This window comes from Polypterus senegalus, chromosome 17 (genome assembly GCF_016835505.1).
Source record: "Polypterus senegalus isolate Bchr_013 chromosome 17, ASM1683550v1, whole genome shotgun sequence".
Taxonomy (NCBI): Eukaryota; Metazoa; Chordata; class Cladistia; order Polypteriformes; family Polypteridae; genus Polypterus; species Polypterus senegalus.
Window position 1 is genome coordinate 129699 of NC_053170.1, and position 25757 is coordinate 155455.

A 25757-nucleotide genomic window follows, 5' to 3' on the forward strand; every position below is an offset into this window, starting at 1 on the left:
GAAATTGCAGCGTGAGACTGGCTTGGGGACATTGAACCCCAAATGGTTAAAGTCATCGGACATGGCTGATGACAGTGACGCTCAGTAAACTGAGCAGCGCATGAGAAAGTGACGGTGACTTCTGAAACGGGGGGGCTTGGGGGGCTCTGGACAGAGCTGCAAATACACAAAGCGGTCTCTGGAGAGGAAAAAGCTGGAGAAGACCACCTGGGTGTTGTGGGAAGTGAGACGAGCCATAAAGTGGTGACACAGCATTGGCGTTTGATCTCTGCCATGTCACAGACGGTGGGGGGGTACATAGTGTGGCTTGTCCCCTTGTTGGGCTGGGCAGGTCCGCCTTCATTGAGCCCGAGGGTGCGTGCATTTAAGTGTTTGGGGCACTAAGAGTGGCACCGCTGGTGAATGTGAACAATGGCGTCAAGTCTGCTCCCAGAAGAGAATCGGAGGAGAGTGGCACTCATGCCAGGCGGTTCACATCTCGGACTTATTTTACGGTGACGGTGTTTAATCGGTTAGTACGGGTCCAAGTGGAGCTGGGGGGCTAATGGCCTGCTGGACCACCCTTGAGGGGTCTGTCTGATGTGCTTTCACCTTCCATTCTCCTGCAGACTCCTGGGCCGACCAGAAGACCGAGTGCGATGGGGCCTGGCAGCAGTTTCAGTCGAGCTGCTACTACCTTAATACACAGAAGCTGAACTGGCAGGATGCAAGAAAGAATTGCTTGACCATGGCATCGGACCTGGTGAGCATCCACACCCTGCCAGAGCTCGAGTTCATCATCAAGAACATGAAGCAAGGTGAGCGTCAAGTGTCGGCGTTGCGCTTGTGGTTGCTGTTCCTCCTGGGCCGGTAACCCAGACCCCCTGCTTTCTTTAGGTGTGGACGAGCTGTGGATCGGTCTGAGCGATGCCAAGCAGCAGATGAACTTTGAGTGGGCCGATCACACGCCGGTGCTTTTCACTTACTGGCACCCGTTTGAGCCCAACAACTTCCGGAATAATCAGGAGGACTGCGTCACCATGTGGGGGCCGGTGAGTGCCGTGCGTGTGCCCCGCGTGTGCCACTGGCGCTCCGGCCAGCTCGTCTCGAAGGGGACCTTGCATTCCCTTCCGAGTTTTGTTCTCAAGAAGTCCCCTCTTGTTCTTCCCAGGAAGGTCGTTGGAATGACAGTCCCTGTAACATGAGCCTACCATCGATCTGTAAGAAAAGCGGCCGGCAGAGCGACAAGGGAGAGGAAGAGCACGGGTGCAAGAAGGTAAACCCCGAGGTCTCGGCAGAGTCCCCTTTGCAGTTTGCCTGCCTTTCTGTCATTTGCTCCTCAAGCTGACATTCTGGCCATCGAATTCCAGGAGGCACCGTTTCCCTTCTCGAGCCCCCTTCTGAACTCCTCTCTTTTGAAATGCGGAAGTGCGCTGATGTGGAAGCACATTCCACTTTCATTGACTCCATATGTGGTGCTACTGGGAGCTGAAGCAGAGCGCAGCACGCGTCCCTTTGGTGGCCGCTGACCCGGGGCACACGCTCGCTTCTTGTGCCATCTGCAGACACACTTGATTGGGATGCGCCGCGACGAGACCACCTGCCCGGGTCTCTTACAGTGGCACCTTGCGCTGATTTGCCAGGCTTGAGGACGAGTGGTGCCATTCAAAGGCCGACTGCCCGGTGGTTTGTTTTCGTCAAACGACACCAAATGCCGGCGTCTCTTCAGACCTGCATGTTGTCGGGCCGGGGGGCATTTCACACAGCCTGGCGAAATAGTCTCGGCAGACCTCCGCTGCTCTCACTTCTTCTTCTTCTTCTTCTTCTTCTTGTGTCTGCAGGGCTGGAAGTGGCACAGTCCATCCTGCTACCAGCTGGGCGAAGAGCTGCTTACCTTCGAGGAAGCCAGCAAGGTGTGCAATGGACAGGCGGCGGGACTTGTCACCGTCACTAACAGGTACGAACTGCACATCAGTCACTTCACTTCGCACTCCGAGCTCTCACCTTGAATCCCACAAACCTTTGGGTTGGAAACTGGAAAGTGTACAGAAAACGAGAACCAACCGATCGGGGGGCACTCGTTTCTTAGGGGACACCTGGCGAAGCTCAAGCAAACAGGAACCCAGCAGACTAAGCAGCCGCAAGTGAAGCGCTGGGCCTCGGGTCTGAGGGTTCGAGGCCAGGCTTTGGGTATCGTTGGCATTTTGAGCACAGAGGAACGGCGGTGGCAGGGGGTCTCCAAAAACTGAAAGAGTGCTGCGCTAGGGGGCCGCGGCTTTGATTAGCGTATTGGACTGTGTGGACACTTTTTCTGTGAGGTGTCGCTTGTGTTCTTGTGACTGAAGACAGAGAGATAATTGAAGTCAGTAAAAATCTTTTATTGCTACACACCAGGCAGAGGTTAAGTGACAGAGAAGCACAGTCCGAGGACACCACCCTTCGTCTGCCCCGAGGGGTCCGTGTCCCAAATTTTTATAGGGCCTTTGTCTTATGACTTTAGCTGCACAAGTATTTCAAAACATTACATCTTACGACGTTTGCCTGGATCAGCATTTACGATATCTTTTAAGTTCATCGGTTGGTCACGTAGACTATGGACAAGACAGGGTCTGCATGGCTTTTGTCACGTACATCAGATTGATCAAGCTGTGTGGTCAGGGGAGCGGCTGTGGCCATCGTGTCGTTCGGACAGACCACCGTGATCTGAAATAAGTGGCGCACCGAAAGACAAGAGCAGGGTGAAGATGGCAGGAGAAAGAGCGGGCATCCTAAAGTGGCAGCTCTTTATTGTGCTTCAGTGCCGCCATGTCAGTCAGTTGTGTGTTTGTAGCAGGGGGCTGGCGTGGTCAGGTGACTTGTGCCAGTTGAATGTCAGAAGCCGCAGCAGGTATTGAGTGACATAGTTGATCCCAGTGCCCCCCCAGTTCACAGCTCATTGTCACTCCACACGGGGGACAGATGGACGGGCCAGGCTGTCTAAGACAGAATTGCTGCATTTTGTTTCTGTCCTTGTACTGCACATTGAGACCTGGAAGGTTATGCTCAAGCAAGCAGGCAGGCAGCGGGTAAGTGCCCTGTGCCCCCCGGTGCTGACCACACGTCTCTTTGCCAGGTTCGAACAAGCCTTTGTCAGCAGCCTTCTGTATGGCCGCTCGGGTGACTACGTCTGGACGGCTCTCCAGGACCAAAACAGGACGGGGACGTTTCGGTGGCTCGGTGGCGATGAAGTCACCTACACCAACTGGAACAGAGAGCAGCCAGGTACGCTTTGCCCAGTCAAGGTGGTGCTTTTCTCCCACAGGGTAGCGGAACTGCTGCATTATAAAGAAGGCCGGGACGGACCTCCTCAGGGCTGTCAACTGTCATGTCTGCGCACCTGAAGGAAGTGACCAACGCATCTCCCCCCGCGTCTTTCTTTGTCTTCCTCAGGCTACCGCAAGGGAGGCTGCGTTGTCATGGCGACGGGCAGCTCCACGGGCCTCTGGGAGGTGAAGGACTGCGACAGCGCCAAGGCCAAATACATCTGCAGACAGACCCTGGGGTCCGCCACGAGCCCTGCTCTCCCAGTGCCAGCTCCCACCCCCAGTGTGTCGGGCTCCTGCCCCCAGGGATGGAGCAGCTCTGGCATGCTGCACCACTGCTACAAGGTACGTTTGGACCGGTGGGGGTCTCTCTGTTGGGGGTCCTCTCTGCTTTGTCACGTCCCTGGCTGACGGGTCATAACGAGGGCATCAGTGGTTTATTTGTGCCTGTGTGACTCGGGGTTAGGGTGCCCAGTCTGGGGTGGACATAGTGGTGATGCACAGCCGCTGGCCCACCCTCATAGCCTCATGTTACCTGCGTCGCTTTGTTCGCTGCCGTTGTGCCCAAATGTGTGCCAGTGCAGACCCCCTTGGTGTCTTGGAAGAGGAAAGACCTGATTTTTTTTCCATGTTGATGGGTGGTCTTTGTCCAATGTTCCCAAAAATATATTTTGTCAAAAATTAACCGAAACGCTGCTTTCAAAGCCCCCCAAAAAACCATCAGGTTATGCTGAGGGGCAGCGGACCACAGACCGTTATCTGTGCCTGTGGTGGCAGACCCTTGGACCGTTAAGAGGGTCTTCATGTTAGTAAAGATGAGGTGTAGGCTGGAAAAAAAGGACCCCCGAGGTCACTTCGGTTATTGGTGGCAGGAGGAGCTCTCTGTTCCTCGACTTTCTGTCCCCGTTTGTGTTATTAATGTGGAGCCTTCCTCCAATCTCTTCCTCAGGTGTTGTCCCATATAACGTTTCCCTTGTCCCTTCTCCATTTATACCCTCAGGCAAATAGGGGGAGTAAAAGATGAGCAGGAGTGAAGTTACACGTTAAATCTTCAGAAATATTAACAAAAAGCAAAGTACAAGTGAACACTGGCAGCCATGCCACCTGATGAATGCTGGTGTGGAGCTTCAGACTTGTTTGTTAGGACACTCTGGACGAGAGCAGGCCATTCAGCCCAACAAAGCTCGCCAGTCCTGTCCACTTGTATCCTCCAAGAAAACATCAAGTCGAGTTCTGAAAGCCCCTGACGTCTGACTGCCCACCACACTACCTGGTCGCTTATTCCGAGTGTCTGTCGTTCTTTGTAAAGAAAAACTTCCTGATGTTTGTGTGAAATTCACCCTTCACAAGATTCCAGCTGTGTCCCCGTGTTCTTGAGGACCTCATTTTAAAGTCACCGTCTGATCCACTGGACGAATAGCCTTCATCACTTTAAACACTTCAGTCAGGTCTCCTCTTCATCACTGTGAAGGCTCAGCTCTTTTAATCTTTCCTCATAACTCATCCCTGTAGCCCCCCGTAATCAGCCTCGTCGCTCTTCTCTGGACCTTCTCTAGTGCTGCTGTGTCTTTATGGAGACCCAAACTACACCCAGGACCCCAGATGAGGCCTCACCAGTGTGTTATAAAGGTTGAGTGTCACCTCCTGTGACTTGTACTCCACACGTCAAGGCGCTATATAACCTGACAGTCTGTTAGCCTTCTTCATGGCTTCTGAACACTGATGGGCAGTTGATAGCTTAGAGTCCACTGTGACTCCTAAATCCTTCTCATAAGGTGGACTCTTGATTTTCCGACCGCCCATTGTGTATTCAAACCTAATATTTTGACTTCCTATGTGTAATTCTTCACATTTACTGACATTAAATTTCATCGTCCACAAATCTGCCCAAGCCTGTCTGTTATCCAAGTCCCTCTGTGATGATATAACGGATTCCAAATTATCTGCTAATCCACCTATCTTGGTATCATCTGCCAACTTCACCAGCTTGTTCCTTCTATTTCTATCTAAATCATTTCTAGATATTAAAAATAGCAGCGGCCCCCTCACTGCCCCCTGCTGGTCACCACTCTTAACATCGGCCAGTTCTGATGAGGTCCCTCACACCATCGTCACCCTCTGCTTCCTGTGTCTGAGCCAATTCTGCACCCTTCTACAAGCATCACCCTGAACTGCCACTTCTTTTAGTTTGATGCCCACCCTCTCATGTGGCACCTCATCAAATGCTTTCTGAAAGTCCACATCAATCATCTCATCTGCTCCTCTCTGGTCGTCTCCTTTTGTTGTCTCCTCATAGAATTCCAGCCTGTTAGTAAAACTCGACCTCCCTCTTCTGACCCCACGCTGACTGTCCTGTCCTTGCCATGTGTTGCTCAATCTTCTCCTTAATAATTCCTTCCTTTAATTTTCCTGTGATGCCCATTAAGCTTACTGGCCTGTAGTTGCTCTGATCTGCCGTGTCACCCTTTTTATATTATGGGATGATATTTGACATTTTCCAGTCCTTCGGAATCTCTCCCGTGCTCAGTGACTTCCTAAAAATATGTGTCAAGGGTTTATATCTGAACTCACTGGCCTCCTTATGAACTCGAGGATAAATCTGATCTGGTCCTGGTGATTTGTGTGATTTCATCTTATTTAATCTGAGCAGCTCTTCTTGGTTTGAGGGAGGGAGGAGTAAAGCCAGGACATTTATAGGCCGTCTGTCCACACCCTACAGCCAATAGGATGTCACGGTACTTATCAGGCTTCTGATCCAAGCCAATCCCAGAGAGCCTCACTTCAGACCACAGAATACCCTCACGCCTGCCACACAGAACCAGGTGTTAAGGTGACGATTGCCAGCTGGGCAGCCTGGCCAAACTGGTCTGAGGCGCTTCGCCCAACCCTGTCGTAAAGGTCTCTGTCCTGACCTAGTCCAAGGGGGTGACACGATGAGTTCCAAATCAACAGATATGAAGTATTATCAACTTGTCGGCGACATTTCACAGTCTGATGAAGGGACTTCGCTCGCCCCAATTTCAGTGCCTTGTGGTCCCCGTCTCCACGCATGTCCTCCATTTTTAAGCCGCCGTTATTTGAAGGCTGCTGCTGGGCTTTTCTCTTCGTTCATTCAGATTCCTTTCGCTTGTGACTGGCACTGAAGCAGCGGTGGGCTCTTTGTGTTTCTGCCGCAGTGACTGACAAGAGGATATGATGAGCCGTTGTCGTCGTCCTCACTAACGCCGCTGCTTCTCTTGCAGCCCGAAGTGGCTGTGCGTGCGGACCCCTTAACCGAAGGATATTCTCGTGAGCGGCATAAAGAGACGCGCGTCTCCCTTGCACCTTGAGGCCTTGCCTTTTGTCGGTCACTCTGGAACCCCTCCTTGAAATTCTCCATTTAGGGTCCGAAAGAATTCCCATGATTCTGGCATCCGCGTGGCCTAGAAGGGGCTTACGGCAGCCATCTTTAAAGGACGGAGAATGGGGTCTTCTGTTTGCCGATTCACGTATCACATGAACCCAAGATGCGACACACCTGCGCTCCTTTCCGCCGGGCTTTGCAAGGCCGATAGTCGCGGGGATCCGGAGCTGCGAGTCGAGTTCTGACGAGCGAATGCGACTTGTACTCCGCAGGTCTTCCACTACCAGCAAGTCCAAGACAAACTCAGCTGGCTGCAGGCCCACCTCTTCTGCCAGGAGCGCGGCGCCCAGCTACTGAGCATCGCCAACTTCGAGGAGGAGCAGTTTGTCTCCCAGCTGCTGCACGACCTCTTTGGGTGAGTCTCGACTCCGACCTCGGGCCAGGCTGGGGTGACCGTCCCAATCTAAAGGCCAGGCGCCCATCCTGAAGTTCTTCTGCTCCAACTCAGGTCGTCGGAGGACCACGAGCAGCACTGGTTCTGGATTGGCTTGAATCGCCGGAATCCGCTGGACAACGGGAGCTGGAAGTGGAGTGATGGCTTAGGGGTGAGTGGCCTTTCTGAAGGGCGTCTTTAGGAGAAGGCGGCCTGCTTGGCAGAAGCTCTCTGAATGGCACCACTTGTTGTTTTTTTGCAGCTCTCGCTTGTCGGTTCACCTTAGTAAGTCTCAAGCTCCCCACGCGCTGTCTGTCTGTCCTGGTGGCTCCCTGTCTTCACCGACGGTGACCTGTCCTCCTTTGTTTTCCACAGTTTGCCTACCACAACTTTGGGCGCCACTATGAGTACGACATCCGCCAGTGTGCGGTGACAGACCTGGGCACAATGCAGTGGCTGCCAATGCAGTGCGAGTCAGAGTTGGACTGGATCTGCAAAATTCCAAAAGGTAGCGCCACTGGGGGCAGGAGGGATGGGTGAAGGAACCACGCAGGCCACTTTCATCCCAGGGTGGCGATCATAGACATGGGCAGCAGGGGGGGGGAATGCTGACTGAGGTGACATCATGCTGCCATCTGCTTGTCTTTGCAGGAAGCATTGTGAAAGAGCCAGAAGTGCCAGAAGGTACGTGTGTCCGATCCGCTTGTCACCGCACCTCCGCTCGACTGCATGAATGCGATGACATTTAGTGGACTTGTCACGGGAAGGCGTTTTGTAGAAAAGCCGCAACTTGAGGCCTTCAGTCCGCGGTGACGCCTTAGCAGCCCACGCGCCAGTGTCTGTTGGCGATGTGATGTGACACGTTTCGTAAGAGTCGCTCACGCTGTATGCTCTCAGTGCGGCGCCACAGCGGGACGCTTCAGGGTCTTCACGGACCCCCGCTTTGGTGTCGTTGAGGAGAACTTGTGCTGCGTTAGCTCAAGATTGGCGGTCCTCTTACGGTGACAGCAGTTATTGGTGACCACCTTCAGACCCACCGCACAGCCGAAGCTTTTATCCCACTGGGGACTCCGTGAAGTTCGTCTCCCGTCGTGCCGCCGGTCGTGTCCTTGTGATCACAGGACTTTGCAGCTTCTCCTTTTCCATCCTCAGACCCCAAGCTCAAGGAGTGGGTGACATTCCAGGATGCCGAGTACAAGTTCTTCGACCATCACGCCACGTGGCCGCAGGCGCAGCGCATCTGTACCTGGTTTGGTGCGAGACTGGCATCCATCCACTCGCAGCAGGAGCTCAGCTTCCTAGGGCAGACCATCCAGAAGGTGAGGACTTGGTGTGACTGAGGCATGGAGGAGCTTCTCGCCACTCCTCGCCGCTCTTCTCCTCTCCTCTCCTCTCCTCACCGCTCCTCTCATCATCTTCTCCTCTCCGCTCCTCTTCTCTTCTTCTCCACTCTTCTTCTCACCTCGCCACTCCTCACCGCTCCTCTCATCTTCTCTCTTTTCTTCTTCTCCTCTCCTCTCCACTCTTCTCCTCTCCTCACCACTCCTCTTCTCCTCTTCTTCTCCTCTCCTCTCCTTCTTCTCTCCTCTCCACTCTTCTCCTCTCCTCTCCTCTCCTCACCGCTCCTCTCATCTTCTCTCTTTTCTTCTTCTCCTCTCCTCTCCACTCTTCTCCTCTCCTCTCCTCACCGCTCCTCTCATCTTCTCTCTTTTCTTCTTCTTTTCTCGTCTCCTCGCCACTCCACTCATTTGTCAGACGCTCTTCCTCCCACAGCTTTTCCGGACGCAGGACCAGCACTGGTGGATTGGACTTCACACGTATCAGAATGACGGCCGCTTCAGGTAACCCTCTGAGTTACAAAGATGGCCTCCCTTCACCCGTCAGCGGCACCCTGCTCTGCTGTGCCGTTTGCCGTCAGTGAGGAGTGAAGTTGGCAGAAAGCTCAGAAGTGCTGCTGAACAAAGGCAGACCCGTTTGTGTGCAGCAAAATGCAGTTGACGTGGATTACAGCAGGGGGCAGTCGAGGGTCTGAGAGCAAAACTGGTGGGCAGGGGGCACACTGTAGTTTGGGGCCCTGGTGCCAGCTGGCATGTGCTGGGATTTGAGGTAGGCGGCCTGGGAAGGGGACTCTTCGGAATGATGAGGGTGGCATTAGCACAGGCTGCCCGTCGTAGTGGGCGACTGCTGACCACCCTTTTGTGAGGGTGGGAAAGTCTCAGTCCAGGCAGTGTAAGAGTTAATTAAAGAATACCCTAACCCTCCAACGCCAATGTAATTACAGTGAAGGGGTGGCATTGTGTGCCCCATCACCTGAGGCTTTTTTTTGATTTCATCTCCCCCTTTGCCCCTCACTGACCTGGCATCGCCCGCCCGTCACTCTTGCATTTTTTTTTCGTTTTAAATTTGCTCTTCTGGGTTCTTTTTTTGGCTCAGATTCAGAGGTGTGAGGGGCTTCGTGGCGAGCGTGCAGCTCCCGTCAAACACACGGGCTTTTCTGGGGTCCCGGGGTACTGCGTGTCATGAGCAGTCACACGAGACAATGACAAGTGACAGTCAGCGACCACCTCGCGCTTGGGAGATTGTGGGGGCTAATGGTGTAGTGACTGGAGCGTACGCATTGCTGTGCCCACCACACGCCGAACCACCTGGATTGGGACCCCCGGGTGACCCCCTCGGCACCACACCAAGTAGTCGAGCGTGATGACAGTGAGACGCGTAACGTGCCATAAGTGAAGAGCACGGGGCGCTCAGTGAAATATCAGGGGGGCAGTAAGTGGCAAACCGGAGACCCCCAGGTGTCCCGTTTGGCTCAGCCTGTCACGTTTACGTGCCATGTGCCTTTCTTGCCAGGAACCAATGTGGCCACTTTGTGACACGGATGGAATTGTGACCTAAATGTAAAATGTGTGACATGCGTTTGGAAGTTCACAGAGGACCCCCACATATTGCTGCCACGGGGTACACTGTGAAGAGGATGTGGCACCAAAGTCCCAATGACCAGCAGCTCTGTAAGATGGCACCAGTGCTTGTGGTCAACCAATCAGCACAATCCCTTGCCCAAGCCCCACCCAACAGAATAACTTACACACCCTGGGGGAGGAGCTACAGAAAGTACCAGGAAGTGCCAATGGGCCGAGTCCCAGCGGTGCCACATGATTTGGGAGTGTGGTGTGTGAACTCAGTAACGGGCCAAGATGCCCCGCAGGTCTGCTGCCCACGTGCATCTGTCCACGTCTGATGTGCGCCTTCTGGGGTCCTTCTGCCCTTCATTTGCTCTCCGCTTCTTTCAGGTGGTCCGACCGCTCCGCCTTGAACTTCGTGTCCTGGGCCTCTGGGAAGCCACAGCCTCCTGGCAGGGAGAAGAAGTGCGTCTACATGACTGCCAGCAGGGGTAAGTGTGCGGTGCCCTCCCTCCGGAGTGACGCCGTTTATCAAAAGCCGCTACGTTTGGGTCGCGCTTCACGTGTTTCTTGTTTGCAGAAGACTGGGGGGACCAGAAGTGTACGACGGACCTGCCGTACGTCTGCAAGCGCAGCAACAGCACCAGCGACGTCCCCGTCCTGCCACGGCCGGCCTCTACGATCCCCGGCGGGTGTCCACAGGGCTGGTCGCCGTTCCTCAGTAAGGTGCGTAATGCGGCGGCGCTGCCCACCCCTTGCCTTCAGGCTCCCATGTAACGGCCCGCTGTCTCCGCAGTGCTTCAGACTCCACGGCCAGATTCCGCACGAGAGGGGCACGTGGATGACCGCCGTGGCCATCTGCGAGAAACAGGGAGGAATCCTGGCGACCATCTCCAACCATCTGGAGCAAGGTGGGCTCTTCCGCGTGCCCGGTGCCTTACCTGGCATGGCCTTTGCCGCCGTGGAGGTGCTGGGATAGCAAAGAGGGTCAGGACGAGCTGGCCCAAGCATGGCTGCCGAGAGGACGGCCATCTTAGCTGTTGTGCTTTCTGCCATTCCACAGCCTTCGTCACCACGCTCCTCCCCAGCGTCACCTTCGACTTATGGATTGGCCTGAGGGACATCAACAACGAATTCCAGTGGTTGGACAAGGAGCCTCTGACGTATGTGAACTGGGCGCCCGCTGAGCCGTCGGCACATCGCACGGCTGCCGATGTCCCCGGTCCGGTAAGTGACTTTCAGAGACCCCCGAGTGGCGTGGTGGGCATGATGCGTTCTCTTCGTCGGCCCTCATCAACCCTCTCGCTCGCTCTTTTTGAAGACGACGTGCACTGTGCTCCGCCATGGAGACCCCCTCCAGTACACGGGATTCTGGGATGACAGGAGCTGTCAGGATGACAAGCTGGGCTTCATCTGTCAGAGGAGAAAAGGTGAGCCGACGAGCCCCTCCGAGTCGCGTCTGCGGGGGTCCACTCAGCAATGGGGCACCAAGACGTGAGGTTGACCACCCTTCTATTGAAGTCGGGCAGGAGGGCCCTGCGGAACTTAGGGCGGACAGCAGCTGGCATTGTGGGGGCACCTACGTGGGTGGCCATCTATTTACTCTGCTCGCTCTCCTCTTCCCAGATGTCTCCCTGCCCAGCCCTGCGACCACCTGCTGCCCACCTGACCTCGCCTCCCCACTGCGTTTCCAAAATCAGACCTACTGGGTCATCCAGAAGCCACTGAGCTGGGAGGAAGCAGTGCTGCTCTGTGAGAGTCGCAATGGCACCCTGGCAAGCGTGAGGGACCCCTACCAGCAGGCGTATCTCAGCCAGCTTGTGAATGTCCTGGACGTGCAGCTCTGGGTGGCACTGTACAGTGAGGGGGTAAGAGTGTATGGCCACCCCGATGATGATGAGGAGGAGGAGGGGGGGGGCAGCACAGTGTCTCACAAACCCCCCGCCCCCCCGCCTTGTTCATTTGCTTCACTTGTCTGTTTCACCCAAAGGCTCAGAGCTTCTCCTGGCTGGGGGGGCACCCTGTGACCTACGCCAACTGGCAGGATGGAGAGCCCGAAAGGTTCTCGGGATGCGGCTACATGGGCGTGGATGGAAAGTGGGTTACCACCCTTTGTGAGGCCAAAGTGGGTGGGGCTCTGTGCCAGAACAGCACAGGTAGGGCTGCATTTGTAAAGGTGCAGGGTGGGCAGGTGCAGGGTGGGCAGAGCGGCCCTGACTAACTGCACCCATCCCCCAATCAGGCTTGCCCCACAAGTTCAGCTATGGCGGAGTCTGCCCGCACTCGCTTGCCGATTCATCCTGGGTGCCGTTCCGCGAGTACTGCTACGCCTTCCACTTGGAGAAGCTGGTGACGCCCAAGGAAGCTGGCAAGATGTGCCACCGAGGTATGTGCCACAGCTAGGAACAGAAAGAAATGGTGGGACTGGGGGCACGGAGCTCAAGGTGCCATCTGTAGTACTGTCACCAAGTGCCGAATGACCAATCAAAATCGGCCCCCTTTCTCTGTCCCTTTGTGCCCAGTGGGAGCGGACCTTCTGTCCATCAAGGATGAGACGGAGAACCTGTTTGTGTGGGAGCACATCCAGAGCGTCCCGTCCCAATCGCAGGGCGCCTGGCTCGGCCTCGTCTACAGCCCCAAAGGTGAGTCCTGGGCCGCGGGTAGCGGAGCGTATCCCACAATGCACCTTGATCACCTGTGCAGCGTAAGCCGCTTCCAGACCATGCAGTGTGTGTGTGTGTGTGTGTTCATTCAGAGCCAGCAGACTTCTCGGACCCTCGTCCCCCGTCTGCACTGGGGTGACAGCTGGCAGCTTATCAGTTCTGTCTTCACAAAGCACTGAGTCCTGGACATTGCGACTGTACCGCCGCTTTGTTCAGCCATTGTTGGCGCGGCCTCAGGCCTGCCAGCCAGCCAATGGGATTACAGACACACGGTGACTCGCCTGGCGTGATCAAGGTGCCTTATGGGATGCGGTTTCCAAAGCAGCCGTAGTAAGCAACTGAGGACCCGATTCTTGGCTTCCAAATGTTTGTCTTGCAGAGGGCAACCTGGTGTGGCCAGACAGCACGGCGGTCCAGTACGTCAACTGGGCCCAGATGGACACCAATCCCAGCATGCTCAGCCCCAACACCTGCTTCTGGATTCTCCGCAGCAATGGCATCTGGGGCTTGGGCTCTTGCACCAACGTGACCCTGGGCGTGGTCTGCAAAATGCCACGTGGTGAGTAAAGCCTCCGCTGAGCAGTCCGCGGTGCACGGGCCCGCCACTAATCAGGATTCTTCTCTCCCACAGTTACGGACCCTCACTTCTCCCGATACCGTAAGTACCCGCCTCCTATTTGACAATTTGCACTCTCGCTCGCTTATGGTGGCACTCACGAGGTCTCCTCCTGCAGCCGTCCAGGACAACAAGACGGTCATCGTGGTGGTCGTCCTGGCGACACTGGCTCTCTGCCTCTTCCTATTGGCCATTATCTACCTGTACAGGAAGCGGGCGGGCACCAGGGGGCGAGCGTTTGAAAGTGCCCGCTACAGCCGCACCAATTGTGCCCCTAGTGAGGCAGCCGAGAAGAACATCCTGGTGTCCGACATGGAGATGAACGAGCAGCCAGAGTAAAGAGCACTGGGCACGCGCCCCCTGAGGAGCACATCCATGGCCTCCAAGACAAACGGGACACTTTGTGAACGTAGGGGAGACGACGCTGTGCCTTGGTGGTGACAGCAAGCGCCCGCCTGCCTGCCTGCCTGCACCTTCTTTCTTGCTCCAGTGTATAGAATGCATGCATAGCTTTAGACGTTTGGCTTTACCTGCTTTCTCCCAGATGCCCGTGGCATTCCCTGCTCCCAGGTGGCGCTTGGGGGGACGGGCCACAGCGCCTGCCTGAACAAGTCGCTGTGGCACAAAAAGGACCAAATAGGAAGAATTGCTGTGAATCTTGGCAGAGATGGCGGGCCTGAAAGGATCTGCGGCTGCTGCTTCTCGTTTTGCTCAAAGTGGGCATCCAGCAGGGCGTGCTGTGACCGTCGACCTACAGGGGCCCACTTCCCAGCTGCAGGCACCGATGGGCACAGTCCTCTCCCTTGGGCAGCACTGTCAAGAAGATGAAGTGCAATATAAAGCGCCTCCTCCTCCTCGCTTGACGCCACGGTGCAAGGCACACGCGTCCTTCGGCTCTCCTCGTTGTTCTGGTCGCTGTGACTTTTGTATGTTTGCTTAAACAAACGTTTCAACGATGTCGAGTATCAAAGTGTTTTAATGCAATTTTCTACATTTTTTAACTGATCATGTTTTTAATAAAAATGTAAAGTCCTGTGAATAGCAATCTGTGAATGTGAGTCAGTAAGTGGCACGTCCTGGCATGACTACTTGTTATAGAACTGGGAGGAGACCCAGGCAAGGCCCCACTTCAGGTTGGTCAGCATGAACTTGAGGGCCTTCGTCCACTGCTCCTCGGAGTTGAACTGGGTCTTGATGGAGTACGAGCCGCCACTGCCACCCGTGTCTTCAATTTTTCCTTTTTCAACGTCCATTCTATAGCAAGAAAGAAAGAAAACGGCAACATCAGAATGATGGAGGCACCTTCAAGGAGGCCAGCAGCTGGTATGGGCAGACAACTCTGAGAAATGAGGTGCCCGGGCAAGGCCAGAAGGTGGCACTCATGCCAAGTAAGAGCCGACACAAAAATCACACAGTGGGACTTTGCAGCGTCCTCAACTGCTTGGGGGTCAGCCCAGAGGACTGGACTGCAGCCAACAGCGATGACCAGAACCTCTGAGGAAGAGCGAGGAGGGCAGTCAGGACACACAGGGTGGGCCACCTGTGTTCTAGAACAGGAACGTGACCTCAGGTTCAGGGGTCATCCGACTCCACAGTCCAGAGTCGTGTGGGCTGCTGCTCACTTTACGCTTTCATCAAACCACTGCTGTAAAGTAAAACGCACTTACAAGAAAATAGCTCCGCACCACCACGGGGGTCTCGGTGACCTTATGGGATGAAAGTGCCCAGTTAGCCGCCACCGCACGTCCAGCTCACCTGTAAGGCAGGCAGAAGCCCGTGTCCCCTTTCTCCACTTCCTCCTTAAACTGCTGCACACAGTCCAGAAACGCCACCATGGCGTGGTCAAACTTGTTATCCCAGAAGAAGCGAAGTCCCCCTGAGCAGTAGAGGGGCAGCTCCTGAAAAGGCAGAAAAGACATTAAAACAACCCAGAGGACAGCAGGCCATTCAGGCCAACAAGGCTCGCCAGTCCTGCCACTTCATTCTTCTAAAATGACATCAGGTCAGCTTTTCAAAGTCCCTCAGGTCCTCCTGTCCCCCACACTACTTGGTCTCTTGTTATTCCGAGTGGCTGTCGTTCTTTGTGTAAAGAAAAACTTCTTAATGTTTGTGTGAAATTCACCCTTCACGAGTTTCCAACTGTGTCCCCGTGTTCACCGTCTCGATCCACTGGACTAACTCCTCCTTATCATTTTAACACTACAAGTACCAGAGCCTACGAGAAAACTCGTAAATCCGGCCCACCTTAAATCCCTTCGCACCTCTCGTCAGCGTCTTTTGTCGTGTAAATGTGTCGATAAGCAGCCTGCTATAACCGCAGTTCAATTCGCACAGAAGTTTCTCAGTACTCCGAGTTTATCTTCGATCGAGTGACGTGCTGGAGCTTTAGTTGGAATACATGCATTTCACGGGCGTTCAGCGGCGTCAACAATCTGTGTAAAAACGCCGTTAACACAAACGTTTTTCATGTTTTAGTAACAATTGACAAAATGTAGACATGAAATGCACAAGGTGTGAAGCCTGAAGTGCGAATATGAAATAAACACTTTCATAAAAGGTCGAATAAAAAAAAAAAAAACCAAATGCACTTTTATTCAAGAATTTCACCAAAGAAAAAGAATGCAGGTTACGGTAGGCGGTTGATACGACAGCTTGCGTGGCGATCTCATCTCATAACAGGCTTAAGTTTCCAGTTTGCTATTCTTCCGTCTGGCTGTTTTAGCTTAAGTCCATCTTCGATGTTTTCAGTATCAGGACACCCTAAAACGTCGAGATCCATCACTCACAGGAGATCAAACTTTTTTTTTTTTTGATGAATCTAAAGTTTTCACTCCGTCCACACAGATGATGTTATGGTGGGGAGGGCATAAAGCAGAAAATAGCGGCGGCCCCCGCACTGACCCCTATGGACCACCACTCTTAAAATCAGCCAATTCTGAAAAGGTTCCTCACATCACGCCCAACCTCTCATGTGGCACCTTACCAAATGACTTCAGAAAGTCCATAAATAATTTTTAATGATGTTATAAGCTCCACTCTGGTCGTATCCGTTTGTTGCCTCCTCCCAGAATTCCAGCCTGTTAGTAAAACACGACCTCCTCTTTGGACCCCACGCTGACTGTTCCTAATAACTCCGGTCCTTGCCATGTGTTACTCAATCTTATCCTTAATAATTCCTTTCACTCATTTTCCCGTAACACATGTTGAGCTTTCTGGCCTACAGTTGCTTGGATCTGCCCGGTTATCCTTATTATATAACGGGATAAGATTTGCCATTTTCCAATCCTTCAGAATCTCTCCAGTGTGCAGTGACTGCCTAAAAATATGCGTCAAGGGTTTATATCTGAACTCGCTAGCGTCCTTCAGAACTCAAGACTGTCTGCTCCTGGAGATCTGTTTGATTTCAGCCTATTTAATCAGAGCAGCACTTCTCTCACTACAACTTCCCAATAAATCTGATGCTCCTTAGTAGTCCCTGCTACCACTCTGAGGTTACCCACTTGCTCATTTGTGTTTAGAGCATCTGTCTTTACCTTTTAATTCCCCTTTACTATTTCTGATGTACTTCATCTCCTCCTTGACTGTTCTTTTACTATTTAAAGAGTCGTCTTTCTCCTCATCTGCTATTCCTCTCCAGCTGTCCCCGATATCCTTCTTAATGTTTTCATACGCCCTACGATTCACTTTGGAGTTGTTGCTCTTGTACTCCCTAGTCGTCTGTTTTTTCCTTTGCAGCCTCTTTTTTACCTCTTTATTAATCCTCTGTGGAGTTTTCCTAAATTTCCTATTAATTCCTAATGTCGCTCTGTATCTGTCCTGCATTACATGTCAAACATTTCTAAACCTGTTCCACTGTTCCTCGACTGCCTCCACACTTAAAAGCTTATCCCAGTCTATCCTCCTTAGTTGCACATTTGTTCAAAATTTGCACTACCAAAGTTCAACCTAACAATTTTAGTCTTTGCATCTGTACTCTTACAAAATACGGAGAATTGTTATATTACGGTCACATGACCCTAGTGGTCCAATCACCTCTACACCCTCAATTCTATCCGATTATTACAAAATACTAAATCCAGACAGGCTTCAGCCCGTGTTGGTGCTTTACCGATTACTTCTAAAAACTCCATCGGCTGCACAGTAATCCCAGTTCACATTCAGGTAGTCAAAGTCCCCCGTGACTATAATATCTCCCTGTAAACTTGCCTTTCTGATATTCCTAAAAAGATGTGTGTTGACATGACTGCCTTCATTGGGTGGTCTAACACACCCCTAACATAAGACCCCTTTCCCTAATGCTTTCCAGGTGAAGTCAGACGTCCTCACTAAGATGGGCTCATCGTCCAACTGAAGAGGACTTGCGTTTAAATTCTGTTTGACATAAAACAGCAACCACATCTCCTTTTTTGTTCTATCCTTCCTAAAAAATGTGCAGCCCTCTGTGTTATACTCATCCCCATCATCATCATCATCATCATAGCAATAATGCATTATACCGGCCTCATTGTTAAAATTAGGTTTACTGAAACTGCCTTAACTTTTTTGTAATTAAAATGAAACATGTAATGTAAGCCAAAGCAATTCGACTACAGATCTGCTACAACTAGTTTACACCTTCTGGGCCCTAAACTGCTGTAATCTTCTCCCTCCCGGCTGCCGGCTGTTTGTTCGTCTGCGAGGTTAACTTTACTTTTCTCGGTCTGTTCTCCTAACTCAGCGCTCCTCTTACTCCTCAGCCCAAAGCTCTCCGGTCACACCGTTTGTACTCCGTCATATTGATGTCGCCCTCCGTTACAAACTGTTCAATCTAGGAGAGGATTGAACAACAAGTGCCCAGTGGGTATCTGCGGCCAGTTCATTTCCTTTTTTGCCTGATCGGGGGTCTTAACGCTGGCTGCCCGCCTTCCCCTTTTTTGCTTTGAAGTCAGCCGAGGCCCCTTTTCTTAACTATGGAGTCAGTTTCTGTTACTTAAGACGCTGGTTATTTACTTACAGATGCCAGGGTCCACTACTGCTGCTTTCTGCCCGATAGTTTGAATACAAACAACAAGAACGAGTGTGTGTACCAAGTAACTTCTAGAAACGCACCCCCAATCACGGTGCTGCTTTTGCTCCTGTGCAGATGGAAAAAAAGCAAAAAACCCTTCTAAAGGGAAATTAAGCTTTAATATTTCCACACAGATACTTACCAGCAACCAAATCTCAAGTTTACAAGAGCAACTGTATTTTTGAATTAACATCTGGGGGTTACACAGATTCACATTACCACTGTGCTTTTCATGGGCATCAGCCCTTCTCGTGTGCCATCCTGGTACCCAAGATTAAACGCTGAGGTGCACAGTTTTGTCGCAGTGGTGTCTGCACCCTCAACATTCTGACCTCGATGTCCGTTATCATGTCTCCTGGATGCCATTCAGATGAACCCAAACAACAACTGATGCCAGGCTCTACACAGCCCGAGGCCTCCTTACCTTTGATTTGTCTGTGAGAGACTCCAAATATGAGTGATTTCCATACGGGACAAGATGGTACCTGCAAAAACAGACCAAGAGCACACTGATCAGTTTGGTCTCCACCATAGGCTCTCCATTCTCATGGGAATGAGGAGCTGCTCTTACCGTTCAAACGTGAGGCCCATCTTGTTAGCAAGAGCATGAAGCAGCAACACCGTCTGACCCCAGGCCGCATTGATCTCATTCCATTCAACTGGCACACTGGGAAGGCGGCCCAACCTGAAATTGTTAATAGTACCAAACTGGCCGCTGTGCCTGGAGACAAAACAAGGAGGTCACTTACAGAGATGGCATCACAAAGTCCAGGAGATCCAGCAGGCCAATCCCCTTAAGTGGGAATTCACATAAAAAAAAAAAGCAGCCCAGAGAAGACTAGCAATGAATCGCTTTGTAAGATGGCAGCAGGCTGCCTGCTTGCTCATCGTGGTCCCTGCAAAGAGTTGCCAAACAAACAGTCAATGTGTACAGATGCCTCGGTGCCAACGTACTGAAAGTCGCAAAGCAGCAGTCAGAGGCTGGCACATGGCTAAGCCATCTGTGGGTCAGAGTCTGACGCTCACGTCTTTGGGAATGGACTTAACCTTTTATTGCATTGGTGCCCGCAGATGGGCTCCTGCTCGCGTCTGCCTTCACATTTCCAAAATGACTCGTCTTAACCCTAAGGACTCTGCTTTGGCATTCCACACGGTGCCCTCTTGTGTACTTCTTCCTCACACTTTGCCAGGAGAATGTTTAGAAAATATGTGCCAGCCAACTCTGAGGAGTCAGAAGGGGGTCTGGCATGACAAATAAGAGAAACAGCTACTGCTCACACACACTTGGATGTTTCTGCTCAAAGGGTCCAAGTGAACAAACTTAAAACTTAATATCATAAAGAGCAGGAGAAAAACAGCACCAACCAAAGGTCCACAGCAGGCAAGCAGCCCACAAAAGTCGGCTCCCAGCAGAATACAGTTTCTTACGCTGATTCGGTTCATCTGGACGTAGTTCTTTTCCACGGGGAGAAGGTACATCACTCATGTCCAGATGAACCGAATCGACTTTCTAGAATTTCCTTCCCTGGATTATTGAGCAAGCATCGAGACACAATACAATTTACTTTTGAGCAGCCCAAAAATCACACAGGAAGTGCCACAATGGGGGGGCTCTAACAGCTCATGACAGCCCCCCAGCCTTGACTCTCTAAGACAAAGAAAAACTCATGTGAGCAGTTAAGAGATGACAGAAGGGTGACGAGGACGGAGACACGGGACACCACTGTGGACCATGAGCTGCCAGAGAACCACACGGTGACCGCAACGAGGACTGGCAAGAGACACGCGTGTCTCGTTTGCTCCGGTGCGTTACGTAACACGTTTTATTTTCTCGATTGTCTGCACAGTTGATCCCAATAGAAAGCTTAATGTATTCGCTTTTCATTTCTTAACCTTACCAAGTAATGGGCACCGCTTAATTCTGTGCTGCCACTGGCCATTCTAAAAAGCCGTTTGTATTCAGCTTTGTTGTAGTAACGCTTTTTATCAAACACCCTGTGGTGTTATGGGTCCACAGCTCGTGGAGAAAAGGCCATTGATTTTAAATAAATAATCACCGCACCCGAGGCGGCTTCGTGAGGGGGCGTTGTTAGCGAGCAGCGGGGCAGTCGTCGATGTGGGCGTTTCTCACCGTGTGCACAGGTGAGGAACTGCCCACATTCGTGATTGCTCCCGTGGCTAATGCTGCAGCTGTGATGGCCCCTCACGTTTTTAAAAGAAGCGCAAGTCGGTTGGGGGGAAAAGAAAGAAACGTTCGGCGAGAGAATCGATTGGAGAGAAAGGAAAGGAGAGGACGGAGGTTACAGGGAGCGTGGAAGCAAGCGGTGCAGGAGAGAGACGGACACGCGGAGCGTCTGGTGAGGGCGCGATCGAGCGCTCGTGGGCAGCTGTATGGAAGCTGGGTGTTAGGCCAACACCTAGACGTTTGAGTTGAGGTTGCTCCCGCTGAGTGAGCAGGTAGCGGGAGTGCCTAGAGGAAAGCGACGAGCCGCAGAAGGCCGTGGAAAGGCAGCGGAAGTCGGGAGGCTTGGTGGTGGAGTCCCCAATGTGAGCGTCCTGGCTATTGGGGTAATCAAGTCTCGGGACTGGGATGAGTGCCAGACCGGCCAGGGATCGGGAGGTCTCCAGTCTCGAGCGTGTGATGTAGGAGGGCAGCTGCAGAGAGCATCTTGCCTGCTGCTAAGCCCGTACGGGATAAGCAGGTGAGACGCATACAGAAAATAGGCACCGGATTGTGTTAGTGTTTTAAGATTGATTCCATAAGAAGATTTAACCTCCGATTTTAAGGATTGTTTTTCTATTGAGTTTTAACCCCCACGTGTTCTTTTTATGGATTATTTATTTATTTAATGAATTTGAAGAACTGCACTATTTATTTGAACACTGTTTTTGTTTTGTTGACTGCTTTTAATAAAAGCACTATTGCACTTTTTACCTTCCCCTTGCTCAGATGCTTTATTTGCCTCCATTGACTAGCTCACTCGGTTACATTATCGACGGTGTTGGGTTCGAGTGCTTCCAATAGCAATGGGAGTGTGGAGCCAGAACCCACATCGTCACACACCCAGGATTCTCAGGGTTTCCAGTCCTGGCGCGATGGGCAGCTCTGCTCTAAATAAGCTTACCGGGTTTCGTTTTGTGACCTCAACTCTGATACTCTGCTGGCTTGTGGGACAAGAGACATCACGACTTACGCATGCGTGCAATCACTACAGTAACTCTAATGACGTGAAGCTAAAAGACCCGAAGTCATGCAGCTGGGGCACCCAAGATGAGCTGTGCTTATCAGGCAGTCCAATCGGGGGAACTGAGCGGAGAGTCACGAGGTGAGCCAAGAGCGATTGTACCAGCGGGGCGGACAAGAGGGAACCCTAACCCTGAAGTGCAAAGGGCACATTGTGCGAGTCGGCCTGCTCCGTCTATGAAGACGATGCCCACATGCAGGGCGCTGTGCGTTTCTGCTTGAAAGCCAGGTTGACGTTTAAGGGATGACCATTTTTAAAATGGCCTCCTTTGGAGTGAGACGACCCCAGCCAGCCCTCAGTCCAAGTGAACTTCTCTTTATCTTACATTAAGTGTTCCTGGGACCATCAGGCTTTTCAGTTTCCATTTTCCTGGCTCTGTGATGGCGTTTTTCACAGTCCGGACAAACGTCATGTTTAGGTGGGCCCCAGAGTCAATGCAATGGGCCAGGGTCTGTGCACACAAAACACCGAAAAGGGCTGAAGGTGAAGAAACCTACCATATGTGAAAGGTGGCGTTGAAAACGTTGGTCTTCTTCAGCCTGTCCAGCTGGATCTGCGCGTATCTCATCTGATTATCCACACTCTTGAGCTCGTCGTCCAGCTCCAGCTGCTGCCTCTTGAACTCGCTGTACTCCTTCTGATACCTACGTGGGAAATGAACAAGACCTGAGATGGCGCTGCCCCCAGCGCTCTCATCTCCCAAAAAGCCCCAGCTTAGCAGCACCTACTGGAGCTCCTCGAGGTCGAGCCGCTCACTCTCGGCCCGCACCTTCGTCAAGTCTTCAGCGGCTCGCTTGCGCTCACACTCAATTCCTTCCAGTTCTTCAATGAGCTGCTCCTCCTCTGTGCTGAGCTCCTTCAGCTCCGCCAGTAGGCTTTCCTCCTCTTCCTCTGTCATGTGCACAAGGAGTTCCAAGCAGTTCCTTTAACAAGCAAACAAACACCAAAGTGGACCCTCGCCACACATGACGTGAGCAGCCTGAAGAGGTGAGACACAGCTCTAAAATAACGCTGGGTCCCCTGAACATCCCAGCTGCCGTCACTGGTGCTCCATGCCCACCACGCTTGCTCCCTGGTGTCGCATTTACTGTCTGCTCCTTTGATCCTCCTCCTCCTCCTCCTCCTCACTGTCTAACATGCCTGCCTCAGCCACACTGCGAATTCCAGTCATGCCATGCCAGGCCAGAGTGCCCCAAGTAATTCACCGTCCAATCGCTGGTTTTAGCCCCTTGCTGGGTTTTGGGCAGCAGTGAGCCCAACAAGACCCCCAGAGTCCTTTAATGGTTTACTCTGACTTTTACAGACCACATTACAAGTCAGACAGACATCAGCCAAAGGCCAATCAGATGTGACATCACAATCACTGAAGTTTAAAGTGCAAACTCAACATGTCATGCCAACGGGGGGTCGCCGCTCACTTACACGAAGACACCACCCACCTGTAATTCTGACATTCATTCTCCGTGATATTCAGTTGCGTATCCAAGTGATCGAGTAGGGTGTCCGTACACTCCTCACAAAGTGGGTGATCCACATCGGTCTGACCTGACATGATGTCAAACAGGTCACTAGTCACCTGTGGCAAAAGGCAGAGATGGCATTAAAGTCACTCGTCTACAGAGGAAAAGCAAACAGAGCAGCTGGCACAAAGTGTGAGGCATGAATGCCAAAGGTCAGGACAAGCCATGCCAGGAAAGTGAAAAAGCATCAAGAAACCAGGGCGGGGGGGGGGGCAAAGGGCATGAAGCTGCACAGCTCTGAACAGGTGACAATGCCCAGCTAGGGCATCACGGGGTGCCCAGGCCTAACCGTGAAGCACGTCAATCACAGCAGGAGCTGCTAATGTGCACCGCCGTCTGTACATGGAGAGTGTCACACACACACACACACACACACACACACACACACACACGTGGCTTGTAACAAAGCAGCACATCCTGAAGAGCTTCGGTTTGCATGCGAGGTCAGCCATTCTTCTTTATTTATAATAAAAAGCTCAAATCTGCGTCTGTGTGTGTCGAGTGCCTGCCTGTGGCCACTTCCACCTTGTTGGTTTGGTCAAACACCACCGACACAGAAAGTGCCAGGCAAGAGAGGCGCACAGGAGGCTCAGTTCAGGACTGTGACAAGTTTACTTTCCTTAAACGGAGTAATTTAATGACAGCAAAGCCGTCAACGCGCCGATCTTCAAAGTGGCCAGGAGGCGAGCAACACGACGACAGTCTGGGAAATCTGAGCGAGGACACGCAAACCAAGACATCTTTTGAAATGTGTTCCTCACCCGTCACTGCTCACATTTACACAACTGCATTGCCTGTCAAAGGACACTCACATGAAATGATGGGCCGGGACGTGAACCCTTACTGCCAGGTGGCACCACTACCACTGTGCCAGCCAGCCAGCCAGCCAACGGAATATACGCTTAACTCGGGGTGCTCTGCACAATGGCAATGAAACATCACGCCCACGTATTCTGGGTCCTGAACGTCAAGTCCGCATACACACATTTGTCTTTCTGGGTCCCCGGCACCACCACCACGTCTCTGCTCCTTACAGCATCCGGGCCACTGAAGCACCCGTCAAACGAGAACCACGAGCCGCAGCGGCTCACGAGAGGGCTCATGGCACAGCCCCAGGCGGAACCGCTGACGCGCTGGACAGCTCCCTCCATCCCCGGGTTCAAACGGCCCCACGCACGCCTGGGCACCGGCAGAGCTACCAGACCCCCGGGGTGTCGGCCTCCTGGCTTACCTTGAGCCGCCGGCTCAGATTTTCCATGGTGGCGCCGTCGGACGCCTCCCCGATCAGCGTGAAGCTGTTGGCGCTCTCCGTGGACAGCATTCTGAAAGTCAGACAGCTTTCGTCAACAAAGCGAACACCCCCGACGGACGAGCTGGCCGAAAACACCGAGCTGCGGGTTTGGACACTCGGGCCACGCAGCGCCCCGTCAACAGAGCCGAGCTGGTCCGCCGGGCAGGGTGGGAGACCCCCGACACGCCGCTTACGTTACCTCGCTGGTGGGATGTACTTTCGCGTGACTCCATCCTGCTTGTTCTCCACGAACGTCTCCTAAACGACAAGGAGAAGGCAGTGAGCGGAGACACGAAGCGCTAACCCTGCCGACACGTCCACCGTCCCCTCACCTCCGCCGCCGCCTCGCTCTTCTCTCCGCTGCTCTCCTCCGCCTCCGCCTCCGCCTCCGCCTCCTTCTTCACCTGCGCCGCGGTTACAGTGACAAGCGGAGCTGCGAAAAGCCACAGGCAGAAAAGTGAGCTGCAGCCTCTGCACAGAGACGGCACGCCGGCCCCGAGGCCCGTCCCCTCCGCTTACCGGTCAGTTCGTGGATGGTCACCCTGTCCAGCACGTTGAAGGACGTGTCCAGCTTGAGCGGCTGACTGCAGCGCTGGCACACGAAGCTCACTTGCATGGTTGAAGTCGACGACTTGGAGGCCTCCATGCAGCCGGCGCCGTTCGCTGTTATTGCGAGTTCGTTGAGCCACCCTTCTGTGGCCGTGCCTCGACGTGATGCTGCCACCTGCCGAGCAGGAGGCGGCACAGCTCATAAAACGGATTGAGAAATAGTAGGAGTGCGTGTGCACGCGTCGGCCGCCAGAGGGCGCACGTGATCGCTTCCACTCAGATTATTAAATGCTGCCGATCGATTTATTGGGTCCTTCCTGTCACGTGCACGAGTCCAATTACTATATACTGTACTGTAAATACAATATAATCCAAAGGTTCATTTATACATAGTGTCATTAAAATACATATAACAAAATATACAGGACACAACAGTGAATAATAAATATAATGCCAGGGGAATATTGTCATGCATAACAGACAAAAGGTACATATACATGGAGAGCAAATGTCATGCTTTAATTGTCTAACGATTTTTAATATTTTTCATAGAGTATATAAAATTAGTAAGGTCAACAATAAATATATCATAGTTTGGAATTCTGTTACTAAGTCATTTTGTGGATGAAGTATTTTGCAAGTAATAAGAACAATACCTTTTATTTATTTGTAGGCGCCTTTCTAAACACTCCAGGACACCGGACAATAGACAACGCAGATTCTAAAATACAAAAGTTAAAATCAGACACAGCAATTACAACCAAAGAGAGTCTTAAACAAATGAGTTTTAAGTTTAGATTTGAAAAGTGGTAGTGAGTTCTAGAGCTGGCAGTAAGACGGACGAAGGGGACAGTCAAGTGGACGGAGGA

At 52.4% G+C, this 25757-nt stretch overlaps 2 protein-coding genes across 4 annotated transcripts in view; one reads left to right on the plus strand and one right to left on the minus strand.

Moving 5' to 3' along the window:
• Positions 1–14275, plus strand: part of mrc2 (mannose receptor, C type 2) — a 30414-nt gene extending 16139 nt beyond the window's left edge. For 2 of the 3 annotated variants that reach the window (XM_039740044.1, XM_039740046.1), the window contains exons 7-30: positions 609–797; positions 877–1031; positions 1151–1255; positions 1821–1936; positions 3092–3240; positions 3409–3626; positions 6897–7039; positions 7133–7229; positions 7433–7565; positions 7709–7741; positions 8210–8376; positions 8831–8898; positions 10348–10448; positions 10538–10683; positions 10754–10868; positions 11021–11184; positions 11279–11387; positions 11584–11825; positions 11948–12113; positions 12200–12343; positions 12480–12599; positions 13000–13179; positions 13252–13278; positions 13355–14275. In XM_039740044.1, coding sequence (XP_039595978.1) covers positions 609–797; positions 877–1031; positions 1151–1255; positions 1821–1936; positions 3092–3240; positions 3409–3626; positions 6897–7039; positions 7133–7229; positions 7433–7565; positions 7709–7741; positions 8210–8376; positions 8831–8898; positions 10348–10448; positions 10538–10683; positions 10754–10868; positions 11021–11184; positions 11279–11387; positions 11584–11825; positions 11948–12113; positions 12200–12343; positions 12480–12599; positions 13000–13179; positions 13252–13278; positions 13355–13575 — 3308 coding nt within the window. In that variant the 3' untranslated portion in view covers positions 13576–14275. The remainder of the gene's footprint in view (positions 1–608; positions 798–876; positions 1032–1150; positions 1256–1820; positions 1937–3091; positions 3241–3408; positions 3627–6896; positions 7040–7132; positions 7230–7432; positions 7566–7708; positions 7742–8209; positions 8377–8830; positions 8899–10347; positions 10449–10537; positions 10684–10753; positions 10869–11020; positions 11185–11278; positions 11388–11583; positions 11826–11947; positions 12114–12199; positions 12344–12479; positions 12600–12999; positions 13180–13251; positions 13279–13354) is intronic. The other variant, XM_039740045.1, reaches the window with a different exon arrangement.
• becn1 (beclin 1, autophagy related) lies at positions 14195–25053 on the minus strand. The gene is made up of 11 exons (XM_039740047.1): positions 24859–25053; positions 24672–24772; positions 24539–24597; positions 24280–24370; positions 22968–23104; positions 22257–22451; positions 22026–22172; positions 18855–19004; positions 18708–18768; positions 14992–15134; positions 14195–14490 (listed from the first exon to the last, which is right to left on the minus strand). The coding sequence occupies exons 1-11, from the start codon at positions 24983–24985 to the stop codon at positions 14322–14324; spliced, it is 1380 nt and encodes a 459-aa protein (XP_039595981.1). The 5' UTR covers positions 24986–25053; the 3' UTR covers positions 14195–14321.
• Positions 25054–25757: the final 704 nt, after the last annotated feature.

Excerpts from the sequence above, each read along its gene's own strand:
- becn1 (XM_039740047.1), bottom strand. The coding sequence starts at position 24,985 with ATGGAGGCCTCCAAGTCGTCGACTTCAACCATGCAAGTGAGCTTCGTG. Across the intron at positions 22,173-22,256 it reads CTCGACCTCGAGGAGCTCCA|GTATCAGAAGGAGTACAGCG; the intron begins GTAGGTGCTGCT and ends TTTCCCACGTAG. Across the intron at positions 15,135-18,707 it reads CTCTCACAGACAAATCAAAG|GAGCTGCCCCTCTACTGCTC; the intron begins GTAAGGAGGCCT and ends CTGCCTTTTCAG.